This window comes from Carassius gibelio, chromosome B17, assembly GCF_023724105.1.
Source record: "Carassius gibelio isolate Cgi1373 ecotype wild population from Czech Republic chromosome B17, carGib1.2-hapl.c, whole genome shotgun sequence".
Classification (NCBI taxonomy): Eukaryota; Metazoa; Chordata; class Actinopteri; order Cypriniformes; family Cyprinidae; genus Carassius; species Carassius gibelio.
This window is the reverse complement of record NC_068412.1, coordinates 8,702,604-8,722,471: the sequence shown is the minus strand read 5'-3', so window position 1 is coordinate 8,722,471 and position 19,868 is coordinate 8,702,604. Positions and strand designations below refer to the sequence as shown.

Genomic DNA, 19,868 nt, shown 5'->3' with positions numbered 1-19,868 from the left:
ATTCTTAGCCTTTTCAATTTGATCAGTTCTTCATTAAATGCTCCCTTCTATAAATACAGCATTTTCCCCAAACATAACACATACTTTTCCTTCTTCAACTCACAAATCTTTCTATTTTGCTCCTTTCATTCTATTTGTTGCATCAAATTGCTCTATTTTCCCTTCAAATCTTCCTACATCCATATTTCCCTTCTCATAACCTTCAAATTCTTCATCTACCATTACTTAAAATTCTCTTTCCACCTTTTCTTTTCTATTTGTTGGCTCATATCTGCACCCAAGTATTTTGATCTCAGTAGCAGTCCCATCACTCTCTCGTTCCATCTTCACCAGGGAGACTCTTTGCGAGTCGTTGCAATGGTCTTTCCCTCGTTGGCAAGAGTGGGTCGTTACTAGCACGCCCTTCATCCCTCACTTCATGCTGTGTGGAGTTTTTGAAGCTGGTTGGGGTATTTTAAGGTTAGAGATGTGAACTCAGGTGTCACTCTGTAACCGTTTTGCTGATTAATGCAAGGCTCTCTTGAGATCATTACTGCGCCCTCACTGGTTCTCTTTGATGGAGCGAAGCATTCCTTGGCCTTACTGGAACTGCTGTCACCTGTAAATGGAAAACTTCAGAGATTTTTGTTAGTGTTATCATGCATGCTAATTTGTTCATCTTGCCAGTCGTCCTTCTTGGTGTGACCTGTGGAAATGTAATGTGGGTTGAGGGCTGTCTTGGCCCCTTTTTGAGTTTTCACAATTCCTGTGCTGTCTTTACTATTTTTTAATTCCTTTCAATTTTATTCTCAACAATTTGCTTATTCAGTTATCTCTTTGTTTTGTAAACTGAGTTCCACTATATCACTGGATAATTAATCTAGGCCTATGTTGCTCAGTAGCATAGGTCTTTTGCCCGGGCAAACACTCAACCCACTGTATTTATTTTAACAGTCAGAAAGACAATATTTCATCCTTTTGACACAATCAGCTCCATCATGATATGCTGAAAAGAAAGTTAAATGTGGGGTGGACAGAGCAAGCGTGCTTTGCTCTGCCTTCCCATGTTATACGCTGCGCATGTGTGGCACTGTTTTTCTTTCTGCCACAACAAGGACCTAGGTACTGACCAGGAAACTTAACCAAATTCATCCATGGTCATTATTTGTCTGGGCATAAATTTGCCCTGTGGGCCCACATTCAAATTTGTATACAGCTGTTTGGGCAAATTGATTGAATTGCCTCAGTGTCTCGTCAGACACTCTCTTTCATGCCATACAACACCATCATTCATACTTTTTCACACACTTTCACTCCCCCTTTTTTTTTTTTTTTTTTTTTTTTTTTTTTTTTTTTTTTGCCAAAAACTTTTCTTTTCTTTCTTTCCTTCCTTTTTCCAAAATCTCATAGATGAATTTGTTTAGAATATTAGGCCTAGGCATTGGGCATTTGAGAGAGCCAATTATCATTTCTTCAAATGTCATGTGTTTGTCTAATTTAAAGTTTAGTCAAATACTTTTTTGTTATTGCTCATGAGCAACTCTGAGAAGAGGATTGGAGATCTCTGTAAATCTTGGATCCATGACCATCTACATTTCCATCTGGTTATCCCCAGTGATGACAGTATATGTGATTACATGATTTTGGATCTCTGGAATAATTTTTTATTCAATATTATTTTATTCAGTTTTATCTTAGAAAATTACCTTAAAACAAAATGGAGTGACCAATATTTCTATTTTTTCAACCATATATATTTTTCCTATTGTTCATCAGGATACCCTTTTTTATTCATTTATTTATTCTCTTCTTTCCCAAAGCGCTCAGCATTGTTGTCAAGTATTCAGTTATGCACTTTCCCCTAGTTGTTTAATGAAACTGTCTTACTATGCCAAATCCAGCTCCATGTTTATCTGATTGGTGAGTCAAGTACTCACTTCTGTCTGTCAAAATTATTTTTTCTTTTAAGACATGAGGCTGGACTGGTACCTATTGAAAAGCAGATTGAGAAAGTTAGTTAAAACACAGAATTTAAGGAAGTGCTGTGAGACCAGTGAATAATCAAGATTAAAACATAGTAAATAAAATAATGAAATAAAATAATTTAAATGTGAAGCAGTCTCTGTGTGTTCATTGAATATGCAGGACCTGTGCACTGAAGGGATGGAAGTCCTACTGGTTAGATCATCAGCCTGGGCTGTTGTACTGGGTCGTCAGTCTGTGATGGCACTCAAAGACCTGATGTTGTGCTGATGTTGTACGGTCTCCGTTGTTTCTCTGCTTCTTCTCAGTCTGGCTTCTGGTTGCTTTCTGCCAGAGTTTTGCATTTCATAATGTTCTTTTCAACCTCAGGAAAAGTCTCAAGTGAAAGATTCACCTTTTCCTGCTTTGATTCAGTCTTCTCCTTGCTGAAGTGTGTTCTTCTCTTTCAAGAGGGGAGGGGAACATCCGTCAGCCCCTCCCTCTTCTTCTCTCTGTAGCTGTGTTCGCTGCTTTGCCATTCCTCGACAGACTCCATTTCATTGCTTTCCTTTGTCAAGGCACTGTTCCAGAAATCATCTGAAAGTTTAACACTCAGAGACTGCATTAATCAAATGTACCTATGTAACTTCTGACCAAATTGTTTCTGAGCAATCAGCTCTTTTTCTAATTTTCACTTTTCAACCTCTTCTTTCAGTGGTCCCTTATTAAAAACAAAATCATCTGGTTGAAAACAGCAGTTCTCTTATTCTTTGTTAGTTAAGCAAGTTCTTCATTGCAGGAAAATAGCAAGCATTTTTTCTTCTTTGCAAAATGCAGAAATCAGCTACCTTTATTATCTAAATATACTGCAATAAAACAAAATAAACCTTCCTTTTATACCAGCATGACATGCATATTGTGACATAAGGACTTCAATCATCATTTTTCTTCTAAATTTGCATACATGATTCAGAATAATCTAGTATTTGTGAATTAATGTTTCCTAACCAACATAAAAGAATTCCTATTATTGTAAATAAAATAATTAAATCTAATTCTTTAAGCAACTAGTTCCCTTCCTATTATAAAATACCTATAGCTTTTGAATCAAATTGTCTATTAACTTGGTCACCCAATCTTGCTTTCATTCCCCATTGCACAAGTTATTTCTTTTATTTTTGACATTTACACAAGCCCGATCTCTGAAACTCCGTAATGGATTAACTTTCATACTGTGTCCCAGGGATAACAAGATACAAATTTTAGATGTATTCACATATTAGATTTAAAGTTTTAAGCACGTGCATCTTTTAAATTAATCTATTAATATAAGTTATTAAATAATAAATGCATATCTTATTTTAATTAATTTATTATTATATCTATATTCCACCATATCTGCCATCTCTATATTAGTCCATTTCTTGGAACATTTGTATTTATTTTTCTCTAAAACAACCTTCCTTCAGTTAACTTTATTGTTTTAGGGCTCCTGCACTTATCCTTTCTCAACACCAGTCTCTGTAACCTGATCACTCTCAAGTGATGGTCCAGGAGGGGAGAGCACCTCTTGCTCCACCCATGTAATACAACTTTACTGTGGAAACGTCCTCCTTTGTTCTCACTCCCACTGCACTGGGCTCAGAAAATTTTCTCCCCTTTCACACAGACATCCTAAATGCAAAAATCTATTATAGATCTTGGTTCAAACTTTATTGATGCTATTTTCCTAAACCCATTCACACTTGCTACACTCTTTATTGAGCCAGAGTGCTTATTCTTGCATACTTTTTCCCTTTATCTAAGGGATAATCACACATTAATTGTCCTTTTATTATCAAGGCTCATAATACATTCATCCCTCTCAAGTGGATACTAGTTGCGTCCAACTCCACCCAGCCACCCTGAAGTGACGGTCCAAGAATGGTGCGCAACTTTTACCCACCCAACACAGAATTTCTTTGTTCACACATTCATTCAGTCCGGACACAGATACATTCACACAACAAAACACAGCTCTTCCTAGAGCTCGCTCTACCTAGAGCGTCCTTAAGGGCCCACCTATTCAGTCCTTCGAGAATTTCCCTTATACATTCTCAAAGCGGTATCCATGGGACTTTTCCTCGCGATTCCTTAACTAATCTGCTTATCCGTTTATCACTGTCCTTACCCGGCACAGCTATCCGATAAACACAGACACACAGCATGCCATGTCTTTCTGCCTACACCATATTTGTCTTAAATCGAGGTTGCCTTCCAAGGCCTTCCTATTAATAACCCAAATATGTGCATGCAATTATTTCTTCTGGAGTAAAACCCCTTTTTCAATTTAGATATCATATTATTTTTCTAAATTTGGAAGAGCAGATTTTAAGTGTCCTTACCACTCAGAGCTGACCAGTCAACAACACACACTAATTATATAAGCAAAAATGCTTACCTTATTCTATGGTGGCCACCACGGTGTGTGTGTTGCTCATCAGTCAGCTCAAGAGCAGTCGTCCACTCTGCTCCTTTCCAGTCCCATCTGGGGTGCCAAATCTGTGGTGTATTTTGCCGGTTCTCCAAAGAATCGAACTCAGTCAGGGATTTTTCTCTCAGAAGAAAAGACTTTATTTTAAGCAAAACAAAGTCGAGAGCTCGTTGCAAGGAGCTCTCTCGAAATGCTAGGTTGCATCTCATTATATACCCTATACAGGGCGGTTCCACATGGTAAAACTTTTCCTTTAGATTACACTTTACCTAAGTCCCTAGGGAGGGGAGGTCCTTAATGTATGTCTAACCATATGTTATTCATTAGCCCTGTACATTCCTGCACGTAAGCATATTCCTTTCTATCCATTTCCTATAGGATTATAATGGAAAAACAACTAGCAACAAAAATGGCTAGATTCACATTGATTATTCTGGATTGATTAAAATCTTACTAATAAAAATCTTCCACAATATCAGATCACAGTTATTCTTATCACACTGCTGCAGTATCAATTGTGCATTAAAGTGAGTTCAACAACCTTATAGAAGCTCAGTGAACCGCACGAACAAAAAATTGATTTATGATAGCTTCTTAACAGAGCTGTTGCATTTTAATAAAATAATACTGCATTCTGATCAATGTCTCTAAATTCAAGAGGTACAAATATAGAAATATATGAAGAAAACATATAAGAAAAGTCCAGCCTACACGTTGAATTAAAGTAGTGAATAATTGAGATCTGTTTCAGTGGCTATTGTAAAACTAAAACTAAAGTGTTTAAAAGTGCTTTTGTGAATTGAAATAGTCTGAAATAAAATAAATATTATACATTAAAAAAATTAGAAATGTTGCCCTTGCAACTAACTGAAATCAAACAAGCTGGAGTACTGCAATCACTGAACTAGAATTAAAATAAAAACTGAAAAGAGCTATTTCAAAATATGAATGAATACTACAATATCATGTTAAAGATGCTCAATGGAGAATAAACAAATGAAGAATCTTTATTTTTACACTCGGTTGTATATCTCTTAATAAATATTAGGAGAAATATATGTTAATGAGATAATGTTCATGTTCATCTTCAATAATGACAATGTTCAAAGTCTCCTGAACTATGAAAGATTAAAACATCTGACTATATCTCTCTTTCTAATAACTTCATTAATAACTGCATTAGAATACTATCAACAGCTCAAGCCTCCATTACCAGCTTTAAGTTGATGTTCTGGAATCAGCAAAAGAGGCTTTGGGTGAGATGCGGATGAAATAATCCTTATCACAATAGTGATTTATCTAAAAAAAAACAAACAAAAAAAAACAATTCCCTTTAAATATATAATCTGATCGATGTCTTGGGGTGAGGTTACTGTAGTAAAAGCAGAATAATTGACTCCGGGCCATTGAATTATTCCAAAAATAATGCACGCCCGAGGTGGTGATGCAGCCATGAAGTAAAGCCACATAAATTATTCCATACACACACACACACACACACACACACACATATATATATATATACATACACAAAAATAAGTTTCTCTTCAGCAACAACTATTCTTGGAAAAATAAAGGTATAAAACATGAATCCCATTTTTCCATTATGAAAGATTCCTTATGAAAGACAGCTTGAGTTTGGAGGGATTTCAACACTAAATCAGAGCAGTTTGAATGCAGTCAAGCACTGAAAATAAAGTATTAGCTGAATGTCTTCATCAGAAATTCAAAGCAGAGGCAGTTCTTCATCCAGAACAAGCTCTGTGACTGCAGTCTCGCCAAGAGGGGAAAAAACAGACACGAAAGGTCACGTTTACCCAAAGAGAGCGGCGAACAGAGCAGGACACTCAGAAACACTCTCTGCCTTGCTGTGAAACATTTAGGACTAGTTCTACTCCAGAGGACAATATTACTCACAGGTCGCTCTTTCATAGCTCAGTGATTCATTTAAACATCACATTTTGTCACTGATCGTTCTCTTAAAATTGTTTAGGTAAAATAATATAAAGTAAGTGTGAAGCTCGATAAAATGCAGGTGGCTAGTATAGATGATATGGTCTCGGGAGGATTTGGTGATAAATACTGAAAGTTGAAATGTCTAGCTTGTAGACCACAGTATGAGACATTGTGCTTGTGAAACTGTTGAAGAGACGAGAGTTTCCTGGGTCTTTTCTTAGAAGTCCAATCTGACCGGTCTTCTCAAAAGTCTATGTTTGTTCTCCAGTTAATAATGTTTTCATGGTGAGACAGCTGGCATATAAAAGTGAATTTCCGTCCTGTTGAACTCTAGTTCAGTACAGTAGAGTGAAAATAGGCATGTTATTTACAGAAGGGATGAGCTGAATTTGATCCTGCTTGAGCTAAAGGGCAGCCAGTGTGTCGAGACACGTGTCAGTATGTCATAGCCCAAGGGTCAGTGATTAACACTGCTGTCCCTCTCTCTGTCTGTCTCGCTCTCATTGGGTGTGGACTCATCTAACTGTTTCTGTTTTATCTCTGTTTATTCAATCAGCAGAGACTCCTGCTTGTGTTTGATTGTCCCTCTGTGTATTTGTGTGTGTGTGTGTGTGTGCGCACATACTCTGACCTATTTTAATAAGTCTTCCTAAATGTGGCTTTGTGCTGAGCAGACGTTTCTAATTACACACACACATCCTTCTTTACACAAAATATAAACAGTCTCAAATGCGAATATAGCCTAGACGTTCATGCATTCCCTCACACACACACACACACACACACACACACACACAAACACTCTCTGTCCCTCAAAGCATGTGTAGAGACAGACTCAAGCAGCTTTAAAAGCTTAATGAAGTCTTAATGTTCCACACACACACACACACACACACACACACACACACACACACACAAAAACCATGGCAACACTGTGTGCTCTGCCAAGAGTGAGGGTGTATGGCCGTGCTTCAGCAGGTGTGTGACCTAGATTGAGTTTGTGAGAGAGAGAGAGAGAGAGAGAAATGAAAGGACAGAGGGAGAGGGGAAAGTGTGTGTGTGTGTGTGTGATCACTGTTAATGAGGCTTCCAGAGTCTGATCACGTGTTCGTTTGTGATCTAGATTTTGATCTTGTTGAATGTGATGTGTGTGGTTCTTGTTTTGCCTACACTGCTGTGATCAAATGTCACCACAAGGGCCGTAAAACATGAAATCCCCTACAGTGCGGGAACCAGTCGAAGGTTCTCATGAGATAAAATGGCTTTTTAAAGCACTTATGCATCACTGGTTTCTGCCACAGTGACAAAAAGAAAATATTAACCTAATACTCAAAAATTGTTTCTGTTGTTTCGACTTCAAAATATTGATTATATTATTTCAAGTAATTGTGAGTTTATTTCTCACAGCTGTAGCTTTATTTCTCATAACTGATAATACCTGAAGGAGTAGTTCACCCAAAAATGACATTTCTGTCATCATTTGCTTAACCTCGTGTCGTTCCAAAACTGTTCTGTTAGCAACATTCTTGAAAATATCTTCTCACATGTTCTGCAGATAAAAAAGAAGAGGTCTGGAAGATCTTGCATTGTGAGTTTAAATCTCACTTATTTGGTGTATTTGTAATTTTATAGATCAAAACTGCAACTTTATCTCACAATTAGGTGAGATTTATTTCAACTCTCAAATATAATTTCCATTTGGAAATATTCCATTTTGGATATTACATACACTGCGTATGAAAAAGGTTTGGGATCAGTACGATTGTTTTTTTTTTTAAAGGGGTCATATGACGTTGCTAAAAAATAACATACAACTCCTTGTGCTCTGATACTAGTACGATCTGTCTACCGGCTCTCTTAACCTCTTTTCCCCTCATTGTTTTTATTGTTATGGAAATAACACTCGCTTGGCATTGGTCAGCTGTCAAAAAGGCACTTGACGAAGAGTGTTTTTTTACAGAAAAGTTTAGCTTTTTTCAACTTTTCTGACACTCTGAGCTGCTGAAAAAGACGCCAGCGGTGACATTTTATAAAAGGCTCAGGACTTTTTTGAAAACGCGGTTTACTCCATAGGATTATAATGAAAAAAACAGATGTTGGCACTTATTGGCATATTGGCAGATGTTGGCATAGCCTTATACTGTCTTTTTACGCGTTGTGTTACGTATCGTGCGGCATAAACATAAAACTATGTCTGCATTTGTGATCGGAGAAATTACAAACAACTAACACTACTCTACACTGCTCGAAACTCACATTTGAATAGTCAGTGGCAAATCCTTTAAATATGAAAACATGCTTACAGACTGAGAGTCAGCATTATTTGTGAGAACACCAGCATTGTAGTCTTCTCTCCCAGAATCAGGAAACAGTCCTCGACCTCCGTAAAATGTGTTGTCCAAATCTGGAACAATGCTGTAAATACAACTTAACCACTGAGTTTTAGTTATGTCCTCTTTTATTGAAGACCACACAAAGTAATTTCGCTTTCACAATGAAACACAGCTTCTCCATGACATGGCGGTGGCGCCAACAAAACTACAGCGAGAATCAAAGTTACGCCTTTGTTTGTGTGAACATTTGGGCGGTGTTATGCAAATCTTCCCACGCAGTGATGTAGACATGTGGGGCGTGTTTTAACGAGGCATTTTAGGAGAGCATGGATGAGTCTTAACTTTTATAAAGAATATCTCTTTGGATTTGAGACTTTAGTCTTTGCAACTTTAGGGATCTTATATATTCACGAACAGCATGTAACACTCCAAAGAGAAAGGAAAACTTGAAATCGCATCATGTCTCATATGTCCCCTTTAAAAAAAAATCTGATGCTCATCAAGGCTCTATTTGATAAAAAAACAACAACAACAACAATATACAGAGGAAAATTGCAGTAGCCAAAGCGAGCTGACTGATGTTATCAAGTTCGCTGCTGTTTACAGAATTACTGGATTTGCATCATCGCGGACATCACACTCCCGAGTCGAATGCGCTGAGGTCTGAACTACCGAGGGTGCACGTCCAAAATTTGCGTACTTTGTATTGAGAAATGCGTGCATACCTACGTCACCAGACTAATTGCCTAATCTTCCCAGTATTTTAGACTGTGGTGGAAATGCAGAAAGCAACGGTCTGGGAGGAAATAGTTCCTGGGGAAAAACGTTCCTGGTACAGTTGTTCTGGGTAATCTCAGTGGAAACGCGGCACAATATAAGAAATTGCAGTAATATTTCACAATATCACTGATTTTCTGTATTTTTTATCAAATTAAAAAAAGCCTTGATGAGCGTGAGAGACTCCATTAGAAACATAAAAATCTTACTGATCGCAAACCAAAAGTGTTGAACATTATTATCACTTTCTCCACTTGTTGTCTGTTACATAGGGACTATTGAACAGACATCTAGATGTATATTTTAATGGACAAAGTATTCAAATGTATGAATAAAGCTTCATAAAAAACCTTGCTTTTATTTTCACAACTCCACATTGTAAGTGTTACTCATCAGGTCATCAAAAGTTGTGCACATATTTGCGGTCTTCACACAAACTTGTGAGAGGTAATTTTAGGGTTAAGGGTAGAAAATATCAGTAGCTCGCTATAAACTGCAGAAGTCGATGGAAACTTCTCTGCATGAGAGGAAATGGTGTGCAAGTTATTAAACAGACATGCATGAACTGAAGATGGAGTGCATTTCATTTAAGTTTATGATTAGAGTAAGATTGGACTTTGTTTTATGGCTAGCCGCAGACTTTGTGCTGTCTCACTCCAGACACTGGTTTATTCTTGCATGGACACCTTACATAATGCATCAATGATTTTCATCTTGATCGGCTGATTAGGATTCTTAATAGACAACTCTGCACTGGAGGGTGGATGAAGGACAATATGATGGCAATATATGCTACTGCTATATTCTAATATTTCAATTATTAATAGGAAATGAGACCTACTTAAAATAGCTGAGGTGAAATGAACACTCATTTGACAAAATATTTACTTTTATAATTGTATATTCCAGTAATGGTAAAGCTGAATTTTCATCAACGACTGCTTCTTTTATAACAAGCCAATGACAACAGTCTGCTCAATCACTTCACCTTGGATTCTTTATGTAGGCCTATAGTTTTTTAAGTGTTGCAGTGTTGTATTAGTTCATCTTTTAGTGCTTGCATGTATTAAATACGTTTACAGTGCCTAGAGCTATGTCACAGTCTATATGCTGTTTCTGCAAAAGAATATTTGTCCTGACTGTTTGTCCTTTCTCTCTTTCTGACAGAACAGAGTCTCAAACCACAGTGCGGTAAACGTGTGTAACTGTGTGCAGTGTGTGTGACAGAGTGTATGTGAGTGCACTGCACACAGCAGGTGTGGTTTATGAGTCACACACACACACATAGATAGTCAGACTGGCACACAGTACTTGTGAATTGAGGTTTTGGATGACTGATGTTTGGCTCAAGTCATCCCATGCATCAGGCCTCTGCAAAAGCACACACATATTGCTGGGGACTTTCCATTTTTAATATCAAGTTAATGATATTTTCTATTCCATTGGACATAAACCTAACCCCAGCCTTTTTGCATTTTCATAAGGACATCATTTATTATGTTTATTAAGTCGTTTTCCATGCTGGCTGGATTTTTGGTCCTAACAATGTAGACCAAACCTGACCCACACACACATCCCATAACACTTTGGCTGCATGTAGATAAGGTTTCACTTCAGGATACCTTAGAGACATGAATATCGTTGTGTTGCATAATACACATCGACTTACATGAGCACACACACACACACACACACACACACACACACACACACACATGAAACAGGCAGCCAGACATGGAAACTTTGAGTGTGCTGGCCTAGTATGGTATATAAATAGAAACCATACATGAAGAACATGACTAGATCAATGAAAGAATAACTACATTTTAAGTTTGGTTGAGTCACAGTGATGCATCTGATATCATAATGGAAAAAAGCAACATTAAAGAAAAATACCATCTGGATATTATTCAAAAGATTGCCGTTAGTAAGATTTTAGAATGTTTTTGAAAGAAATCTTTCATTTATTTATTAAAAACAGTAAAACCAGTAATTTTGTGAAATATTATTACAGATTAAAATTACAGAATGAGTGTAATTTATTCAGGTGAATTTTCAGCAGCTATTTCAGGGTTACATAAATCAGTCTAAAATATGCATATAAAAATAAAATCTTATTATTTAACATGATAATATGGGAAATTCTCATGCCTGCAGGCCCTCAAGACTGTGTGTCAAGGTCAAAAGCTCTTGAAATATCACTAATCCTATTTCTGTAAAATATCATGTGGTGCAATGACATTAATGAGTAATTTATGATGTTTGTAAAGCATACTTTTTAACTTAAAAACTTGTTAACAGTAATGTTTTAAAGGACCAGTCACATGAGTTCAAGACTGTCTGCTCTTGAAAAGTTTGTGATGAAGTCTTCTGATGAAGTGTTGAGACTGATTGGTTGTGATGTGTGTTTTACAGAGATTCCGGCCTCTGATTGGTCAGTCATGCGTAGGAGGCTGGACGGTGGTGGAGTTCATCTCTGACAGACAGCTGGAGTTCTACACTGAACAGAAGGAGCTCCAGCCATTCGAGGTGTGTGCACAAGTTGTTTTTATTCAGATTCATGTGTGTGTGGGTGTTTTGTTGTTGCGTTTGTGCAACTATGTATGCTTGACATTCATTAAATTACAGTGTGATGAAATTATAGTACACTGCATATAAAACGTTTAGAACAAAGTTTTCTTCATAGGTCAAGTCATTACTGGAAAGCTGTTGATCTTTTTAGACGCTAAGTGTTTTATGACATGAATGAAACACATTCATAAAATATCAGTATAAGAACCTTAAATATAATGAATAAGATATACTGATGTTTGCATTGACTGCTATATTTTAAAGCATTAAATAATTCACTTAGCCTTTTCTCATTTCCCTTTACAGTCTATGCTGGAAAAATAGTTACCGTCAACACCAGCATATTTAATAAACCTCCAACCTCTCTCTGTTGCTCTAGGTATTAAAATTTTTTGCTGAAGATATGATTTGAGTCGTTGCTTTCTCAGACCTCTTCATAACAGTGTGATGTATGATGACATTTCCCATTCATTACTGGTTTAATTAGTCTGTGTTCGTAGCGCCGGGTAGCGTTTGTGAAAGCGCCTCTAGGAGCGTATGTCCCAGACAGTTTGTTTAATTGCAAATTACCATTTCATCATATGGCAATAAAAGAAACGTGATAAAACTTGTTGAATAATGATAATGAGTGTTTACTATCAGTTTTGATTAAATTATTATATCCTTTCTGAATTAACTGAATTTCTTGTTTTATTGACCCCGAACGTTTGACATCACATGAAATCACATGAAAAATCACATGAAATCACATGAAAAAAAGGGATGTTTTGACACTAAAAATACTTTTTGCATGTCAAAGTAAATCTATTGCATGGCATGTAAAATATGTTTTCTGAATTCTAAATATATATTGAGCATGTTGGTTATTTGCCAGTGTAAAAAAAAGTGTGTATATATATATGAAGATTTTGGTTCCACTAAAATAAGGTTTTTAAATTTTTTTCCCAAACTGTGACAAACGCCAGTCTCCCTATTTTGCAGAATGCGATATATCTGCTCAACCAATCACAGCGCACCATTCCACGCACTGTAAACTCTAACAACCAATCATAACGCACCATTCCACGCACTCTAGACAGTAAGTTTAAGTCCAGTGCTTGTATGATTAGCATTGACCAAGTTCAGAGGCTGTCATATGTGGATCAGCTTACTATGTTACTATGAAATGACTTTATCGATTCAATGGATTTATTGCATTTTGGGGAAAAAATTATAAAATGTTATAATAAATCATTGAAAATCAAATATAACCTAAAGATGCTGCGTAAAGTTTGAAACCGAAAATAGTGGTTTTCATCTTGCCACATCCTTGGAAAGAAAACACATTTTTTTACTCAAATTAATCAAAATGGATTTATTGCTTTTTGGGACCTAACTCTACTTCAGTCTGTGTGCATTGAATTTATTAAATCCACGAGTTTCACAATTTGAATTGAATTACTGAAACAAATGAACTTTTTCATGACATTATATTTATTGTTGAATGTCGAACAATAAATGTTGAAGCCACATCAATTTAGTAAAGTTTGGGGAAGAGCAAAGAAAGAGCAACATTTCTTATTTTCAGGTTAGAGCATGGAGTACTACTTTCGTAGTTTGCACAGTCCAGGGTGTGCTGAAGGGGTTAAATATATTTTGTAGTGTGTGATGTATATTAGTTTTAAAGTGTTTTAGAGCTTATTCTAACAGTGAATTCGGCAGTGTGTGAGTGTGTGTTTTTGTAAGGGGTGTGTAATTAGCCGTAGACACATGCTCCTCACTCTTTACATACTCCTGCAGGCTGTGTTTGTTTATCATAATCACATGCCGCAATCACATCATTTAGTGCAGGAGAAGGCACTATGATACACAGGACTGTAGCTCTCTGTGTTAAAACAGTTTACATTCACCGTGAGCTGTGGAGAAACACACACACACATCCCACTGCATCATTTCATCACTCCCGGTCTCTGATGCCTGTGGATGGATGATAAAAGAGAGAGCCCCTCTCTTTCATCTGAGTGTGTGTGTGGAGAGGGAACTGAGGCTGTGAGAAAGAAACACAAGGCAGAGGGAGGGGAAGCATTAGAGAGAGAGAGAGAAAGCACAGGCACGTGACACTGATGTTAGAATACTGCAGTTCTGTCATTTCTGTGAGAAACAGCCTCTAAACCACAACCCTTCTCTACTCTGATCCCACCTTCTGTTTTCTGTTCTATTCTACTGTACTTTACTCTGTTCTATTGAATTCCATTCTAATTCTGTGCAACTGTACTTTACTACATTCTTTTGTGTGGTATGTACCCGTTTGTACCATTTATGCTAGTTTTCTGCCTTATTCTGTTCTGTTCTATTTAATTCTACTCTTAATCAGTTACATTTTATTTTGTGCGTTGTTATTGCCCTCTTGCACTCCACTGTGCTCATTTATTCTGTTATTTTCTACTGTATTCTGTTCAGTTCTTCTCCATTCTATCTATTCTGCTTTACTCCACTCTTTACTCCGCTCTTGTTCTTTTCTTTTTATTTCTACTGTACTCCACTGTTATATTCTACTGTTATTTTCTTGCCCACTTTTTGCTTTTTTATTGTGTTGCACTCTTATTATATTTTAATGTGCTCCACTCAACTCTATTTGATGCTACTCTATATTATAAAAATTGTATTGTTCTCCTATCTACCTTGCTTCTACTACACTGTATTGTACTACATTCTACTACATTCTATTGTACTTTACTCTTTTCTGTTATTCTGCTGTTCTCCACTTTCCCTTTTTATAATTTTTTTACTATTATATTCTAACACACTATATTTTATGAAATACTCTTTTATTCTGTTCTTCTATAATGTACTTCTGTTCTTTTTACTCTACTCCACTCTATTCAACTGTTCTGTTGTAGTTTAATCTATTCTATTTCACTTTATCAGTATATTATTCTATTCTGTTCTATTCTGTTCCACTGTACTTGACAGTACACAGTTTTATTCTGGTCTGTTTGTGCTTTGCTCTTCTGTTCTATTTCCACTTTCAATCTGTTCTTCTTTGTACTATTCAATGCTGATGTATTCTACTCTTTTCTACTTTATTCTATTGTACTACACTCAACTATTCTATTCTGTTTCCTTTATGTTCAACTTTACTCTTTGCTCTACTTACTATACTGTGTTTCTCCCCACTGCTCTGTTACCCACAGCTCTGAATGTTGAGCTCTGAGACGTGAGTGAATTACTGAGCAGCCTGAGAGAGAGAGAGAGAGAGAGAGAGAGAGATAAAGGTGGAGAGAAAGTCTGAGAGAGATCTATCAGGGAAAATGGAGCATGGACAGAGGACCATGTGTATTTATTGCTGTTTCCTTGACAACTCAAAGCTGTGTTTTTACTTAGCACATGTTAAGGGGCCTGTGGAGGGTGTGTGTGTGTGTGTGTGTGTGTGTGTGTGTGTGTGTGTGTGTGTGTGTGTGTGTGTGTGTGTGTGTGTGTGTGTGTGAGAAAGTATGTGAGCAGACGAGTAATGAGAGAGTGTGTGTGTGTGTGTGTGTAGAAGGAAGGGTTAAGCACTGTTGACCTGTTGAGCTGAAATGGGAACAGTGCAGCTGTTTTTAGGAAGCTCCAAACAGTGTGTTTGCCTGCGTGAGTGAGTGTGTGTGTTCTTGTGTATGACAGAGATAGACTGAAGTAAGTGAGAGGAGGAGAGGCTTACTGAAGGGAAAAGCAGGCAGAGTGGTTTCCATTAGACTCTGTGGAACACTTTCCCTTTTGAGGCTGTGGTGAGAAAGACACTCGGCTGTGAGTCAGCCACACACAGTCCACACACACACACACACACACTCACACACACACACACACACGCACATACACACACACACACACACACACACACACACACACACACAAGCTGCTTTCCATCTCTGTTTCACACACATACACAGTTATATTTAATTTAATTTACACTTTCACTCTTATCCACTCTTTTGTTTATATTTTGTTAAATTCAAAGATGAATATGAGACAAAACTACAGAATGTCACATTTTAATACTGGGTGTTTCAACACATAAATGTTTTACCAGCTAAGAAGATCAGCACTTACAGAGTTTCATCTGTGTTCTGATGCATTAATTCTTCAGATATTAAAAGCAGGGAATGTGTCGTATCAGTTTTATCCATTGCTTTTGCATTCTAAGTCTTGCATTCAATGATGACACACACAAACCAGGATGAAGCGGAGGGGGCTGACTTTGAGAAAATAACAAGCAATTTGGATGCTAAAAGAAAAGAGGAAGTCAATTAAAGCTAAGGCAAAAACTAAAAGGGCATGGAGAAATCAGCGACAACATCAGCAACCAAGAATGACCTGATCGGCTGAGAAAAACAACAGTAGTTGATGACAGACAAATCATAAAAAATCATAAAAGCTGTGAAAATGAACCTCAAGATACATGCCTTAAAATCACCAACAACCTCCAGAAAGCTGGGGTGATGCTCTGTCAATTTACAAGTCCGCAGGAGACTTTGACACAGAATTACAGAAACTACACAGCAAGATGCAAACCTCTGACCAGCACCAAAAATATAAAGGCAAGATTAGAGTTTGCAACAGCCAGTAGAGTTTGGGAACAGGGTCAAAGACTCACTGCTCTGATTGCATGCAAGGTATCTGCAACATAATAATAGTTTTTAATCGTTAATCTGTCTCAAGTTCAACTGTTCCAATACTTGTGCTTACATCAGATCTGAACTCTAAAAGTGTGGTCCTTTTTATTTGGTAAAACATTTATGTGAAGAAACAGCTAATAAAATTTGACCTTCTCAAGTTTTGTCTCATATTCATCTTTTAATCCTATCTGCAAATGTCTTGACTCCACGGCAAACATCAATTTTGTCTTTACTGTTCCAGGGCACTGTATATATGTATATTTGGTGGCCAAAATGACAAAATGATTAGAACACCAGTATTTTCATGTGTGTACATATTTTATTCATTTTTGAATAATGTCTTCAAAAATGAATAATGGATAAAGAATAATTCTGCCCGAATATTCGGCTGAGGCTGCAGCACATTCTGTTGTTACTAGATTCACAGGTGAGCCAAGGGATCAGTGTAATATTTTACACAAACCTCTCAATTCAATGAGTGTGAGTGTGTGAAGTAAATGAACGTAAACATTATGAATGAAAAGAGCGCAAATCAAACACCGCATTGCTGTTGCGTCTCTGTGCATCTCTCAGAAATCAGAACTTGGCAAGAGTAGGGCTGATATTACCTAAAATATTACATCTGTCACGTTCTACTATTTGTTCTACTATTTAAATCTTATAGGCTACGGTATGATACATGAATGAATAAGCACAGTGCGATTGCCAATCAAATAGCCACGTTGCCGTCTCTGCACGTCTCTGTCTCTCAAAAACCAAACGAGCTCTCTGTGAAGAGTATAGGCTAATAATCAACTTAAATAGATATATTTTCTACTAGGCCCACATGTTTGCTTCCTTAACTTTTGCTGGTTTGCGTGGCATATACACATTCGTTTAGTGAAGTTAAAAAACGACTTGTTTAAATAGTTCTGCATAATGAAATGTTAGTCTTGGATTAATTCATTCACTAAATGTTTGTCATGAAATCTTCCTACTTGTATGATAAATTTATTTGTAGAAATTATTAATTTTATATTTTAGAACACTGAATAGGGCAAATAGTCGAAATAGTTTTACACACTCTGTTCTCTTTTTTTCCCCCATAGTTTTTCCTGACCTGCAAATTACTTAAGTGAAATACTTAACTCTGCAGGAACCGGTGAGCCAAAGGAATTCAGGTTGTCTTACATAGTCCTCTAAAATTACAATGCAGTAACAAGTGTGCAATGTAGCTAAATGAGTTTAAGAATGAAATAAGCACAAATAAAATAGCAGTGTTGCAGTTTCCTTTTTTCATGCATTTCCTGGAAATTAATTAAATCAATTTCCATATTTCTAAATTGCATAGGAACCCTTACTGTTTTAATTCAGATACTTAAATATCTATCTATTGGATCATGAAAGGTCCCCAAACTGGGACTCGAACTCACTTTGCTCGAATCACAACCACACTACATCTCGAAGCACTGACTATAAAATGAAATTAGTGCCGACTTTTAGAAGATGTTTAAATAGGCTAAATGTTATAATCATAAAAAAAGAAAAAGAAAACTGCATATTTGTTCAGTGATAACTATGAAAAAAATATAAAACCATAAATCAAATACTGTACGACGTTCTGGTTCAAGCTCCGCCTACTTCCGGTTTTATCGGAATACAGATACAAATCCGAATAATTTTGTGATCGATACAGATACAAATACTGGCTTCGCTGCACACCCCTAATATATATGTATATATACCCTTATTTCTCTTACTTTACTGTACACCACTCTTCTCCACTCCACTATTACAGTCTTCTATTGTTTATTCCACTGTGCTGCACTTTTCCACTATTATTCTATTATCTTTGTTTTCTACTGTATTTGACTATATTCTATGCTATACTTTATGCTGTATGTTCTGTTCTACTGTCCTGTTCTGGTATACTCAAATCAGTGTTCAATGCTGTTGTATTCCACTCTTCTCTGTTGATTATTGATCCAACTTTTATCCACCTGTATTGATCCAACTTTCACTTATCAATCAATATTGAATATTGGTATAAGCCCCATTTTCAGCATGGGTGCATCAGTAGTTTGTTCATTGGGATTTGATGAGTTGGATGTTGATTATCATGTTGTTAGCGAAAATTATTTGTAACCAAATGTACAAATGAATTTAGATAACTTTTTTATTTATAAAACATTCATGTCATGTACAGTGTGTTCATATGGTAATATGGAGGACAACATGACCCTCTCATACAGTTTAAGTTAAAGTTTTTAATTTCTGTGCCTCTTGTGTAAACAATTATGACCAAAAATATAATTTTAAAACCAGTTTCTTCTTCTATATATATATATATATATTCCTATATTGGTCAGGGAATCAGGCAGTTTCACCCCAAACTCAGGCCAGTGGCTGAAATGCTGCATCAGTAAAGCATAGGAGAAGGTGTTTTAAAGGGGAAAAAACACTGTCTTCAGCTTTAAATGAGGTTTATTGAAACCTGTGATCTGCTTTGTAGATATTTCTGTTGATCTGTCAGTGATATAGTACAGGTTTTCTCATTTAAGCAGTAAGAGCGCTTCTCTCTCGCTCTCTGTTCCAGCACTTGTAGTTCTTCTCTTACTGAAGGACAGGTCTTCAGACTCCTGCATTGATTTTTATGAGCACTCTTTCTGTGTGTGTGTGTCAGTCTGAGACTCTATCGTCCCTCCCTCCCTCCCTCCCTCACTCGCTCTCCTCTGTTTGTCATTATCTCATCTACTTCATCACTCTCCCTCTACACCTCTCTCTCTCTCTCTCTGTCCCTCTCAATCAAGCCTTTCTGTCTCTCCTCTCTCAAACACACACATCTCCCTCTCTTTCCTGCTCTCTCTACTCTCAAATTTGAATTCAATGAAGCACTTTCCGGCATCATCTATTTCTAACCCTCTGTATCTCTCTCTGGGTGTGTGTGTGTGTGTGTGTGTGTGTGTGTGGCTGTTCTCGCCGGAGGAAGGAGCACAAGCTTGTTTGTTCTCTTCATGCTCTCTCCAGCTATGATTTTTGTCTGTACACACACAAACACAAGCTGCTACAATCATACTAGCTCATTCTTCTCAGTAATCTGTATGCCCCCCCCCCCCATCTCTCTCTTCCTGATGCAATAGTTGGATCAGCCCGATGTCTCTCTTGCACATGTTGCCGTGGTGATGCTTTGGCTGAGCGCTAGTC

General features: G+C 37.0%; 1 protein-coding gene across 1 annotated transcript in view; it reads left to right on the top strand.

Moving 5' to 3' along the window:
• The window catches only part of jmjd1ca (jumonji domain containing 1Ca), a 69,114-nt gene that overhangs the window by 24,245 nt on the left and 25,001 nt on the right, over nucleotides 1-19,868 (top strand). The window contains exon 3 of the mRNA XM_052580347.1: nucleotides 11,896-12,009. Within this exon, the coding sequence (XP_052436307.1) occupies nucleotides 11,896-12,009 (114 nt within the window). The remainder of the gene's footprint in view (nucleotides 1-11,895; nucleotides 12,010-19,868) is intronic.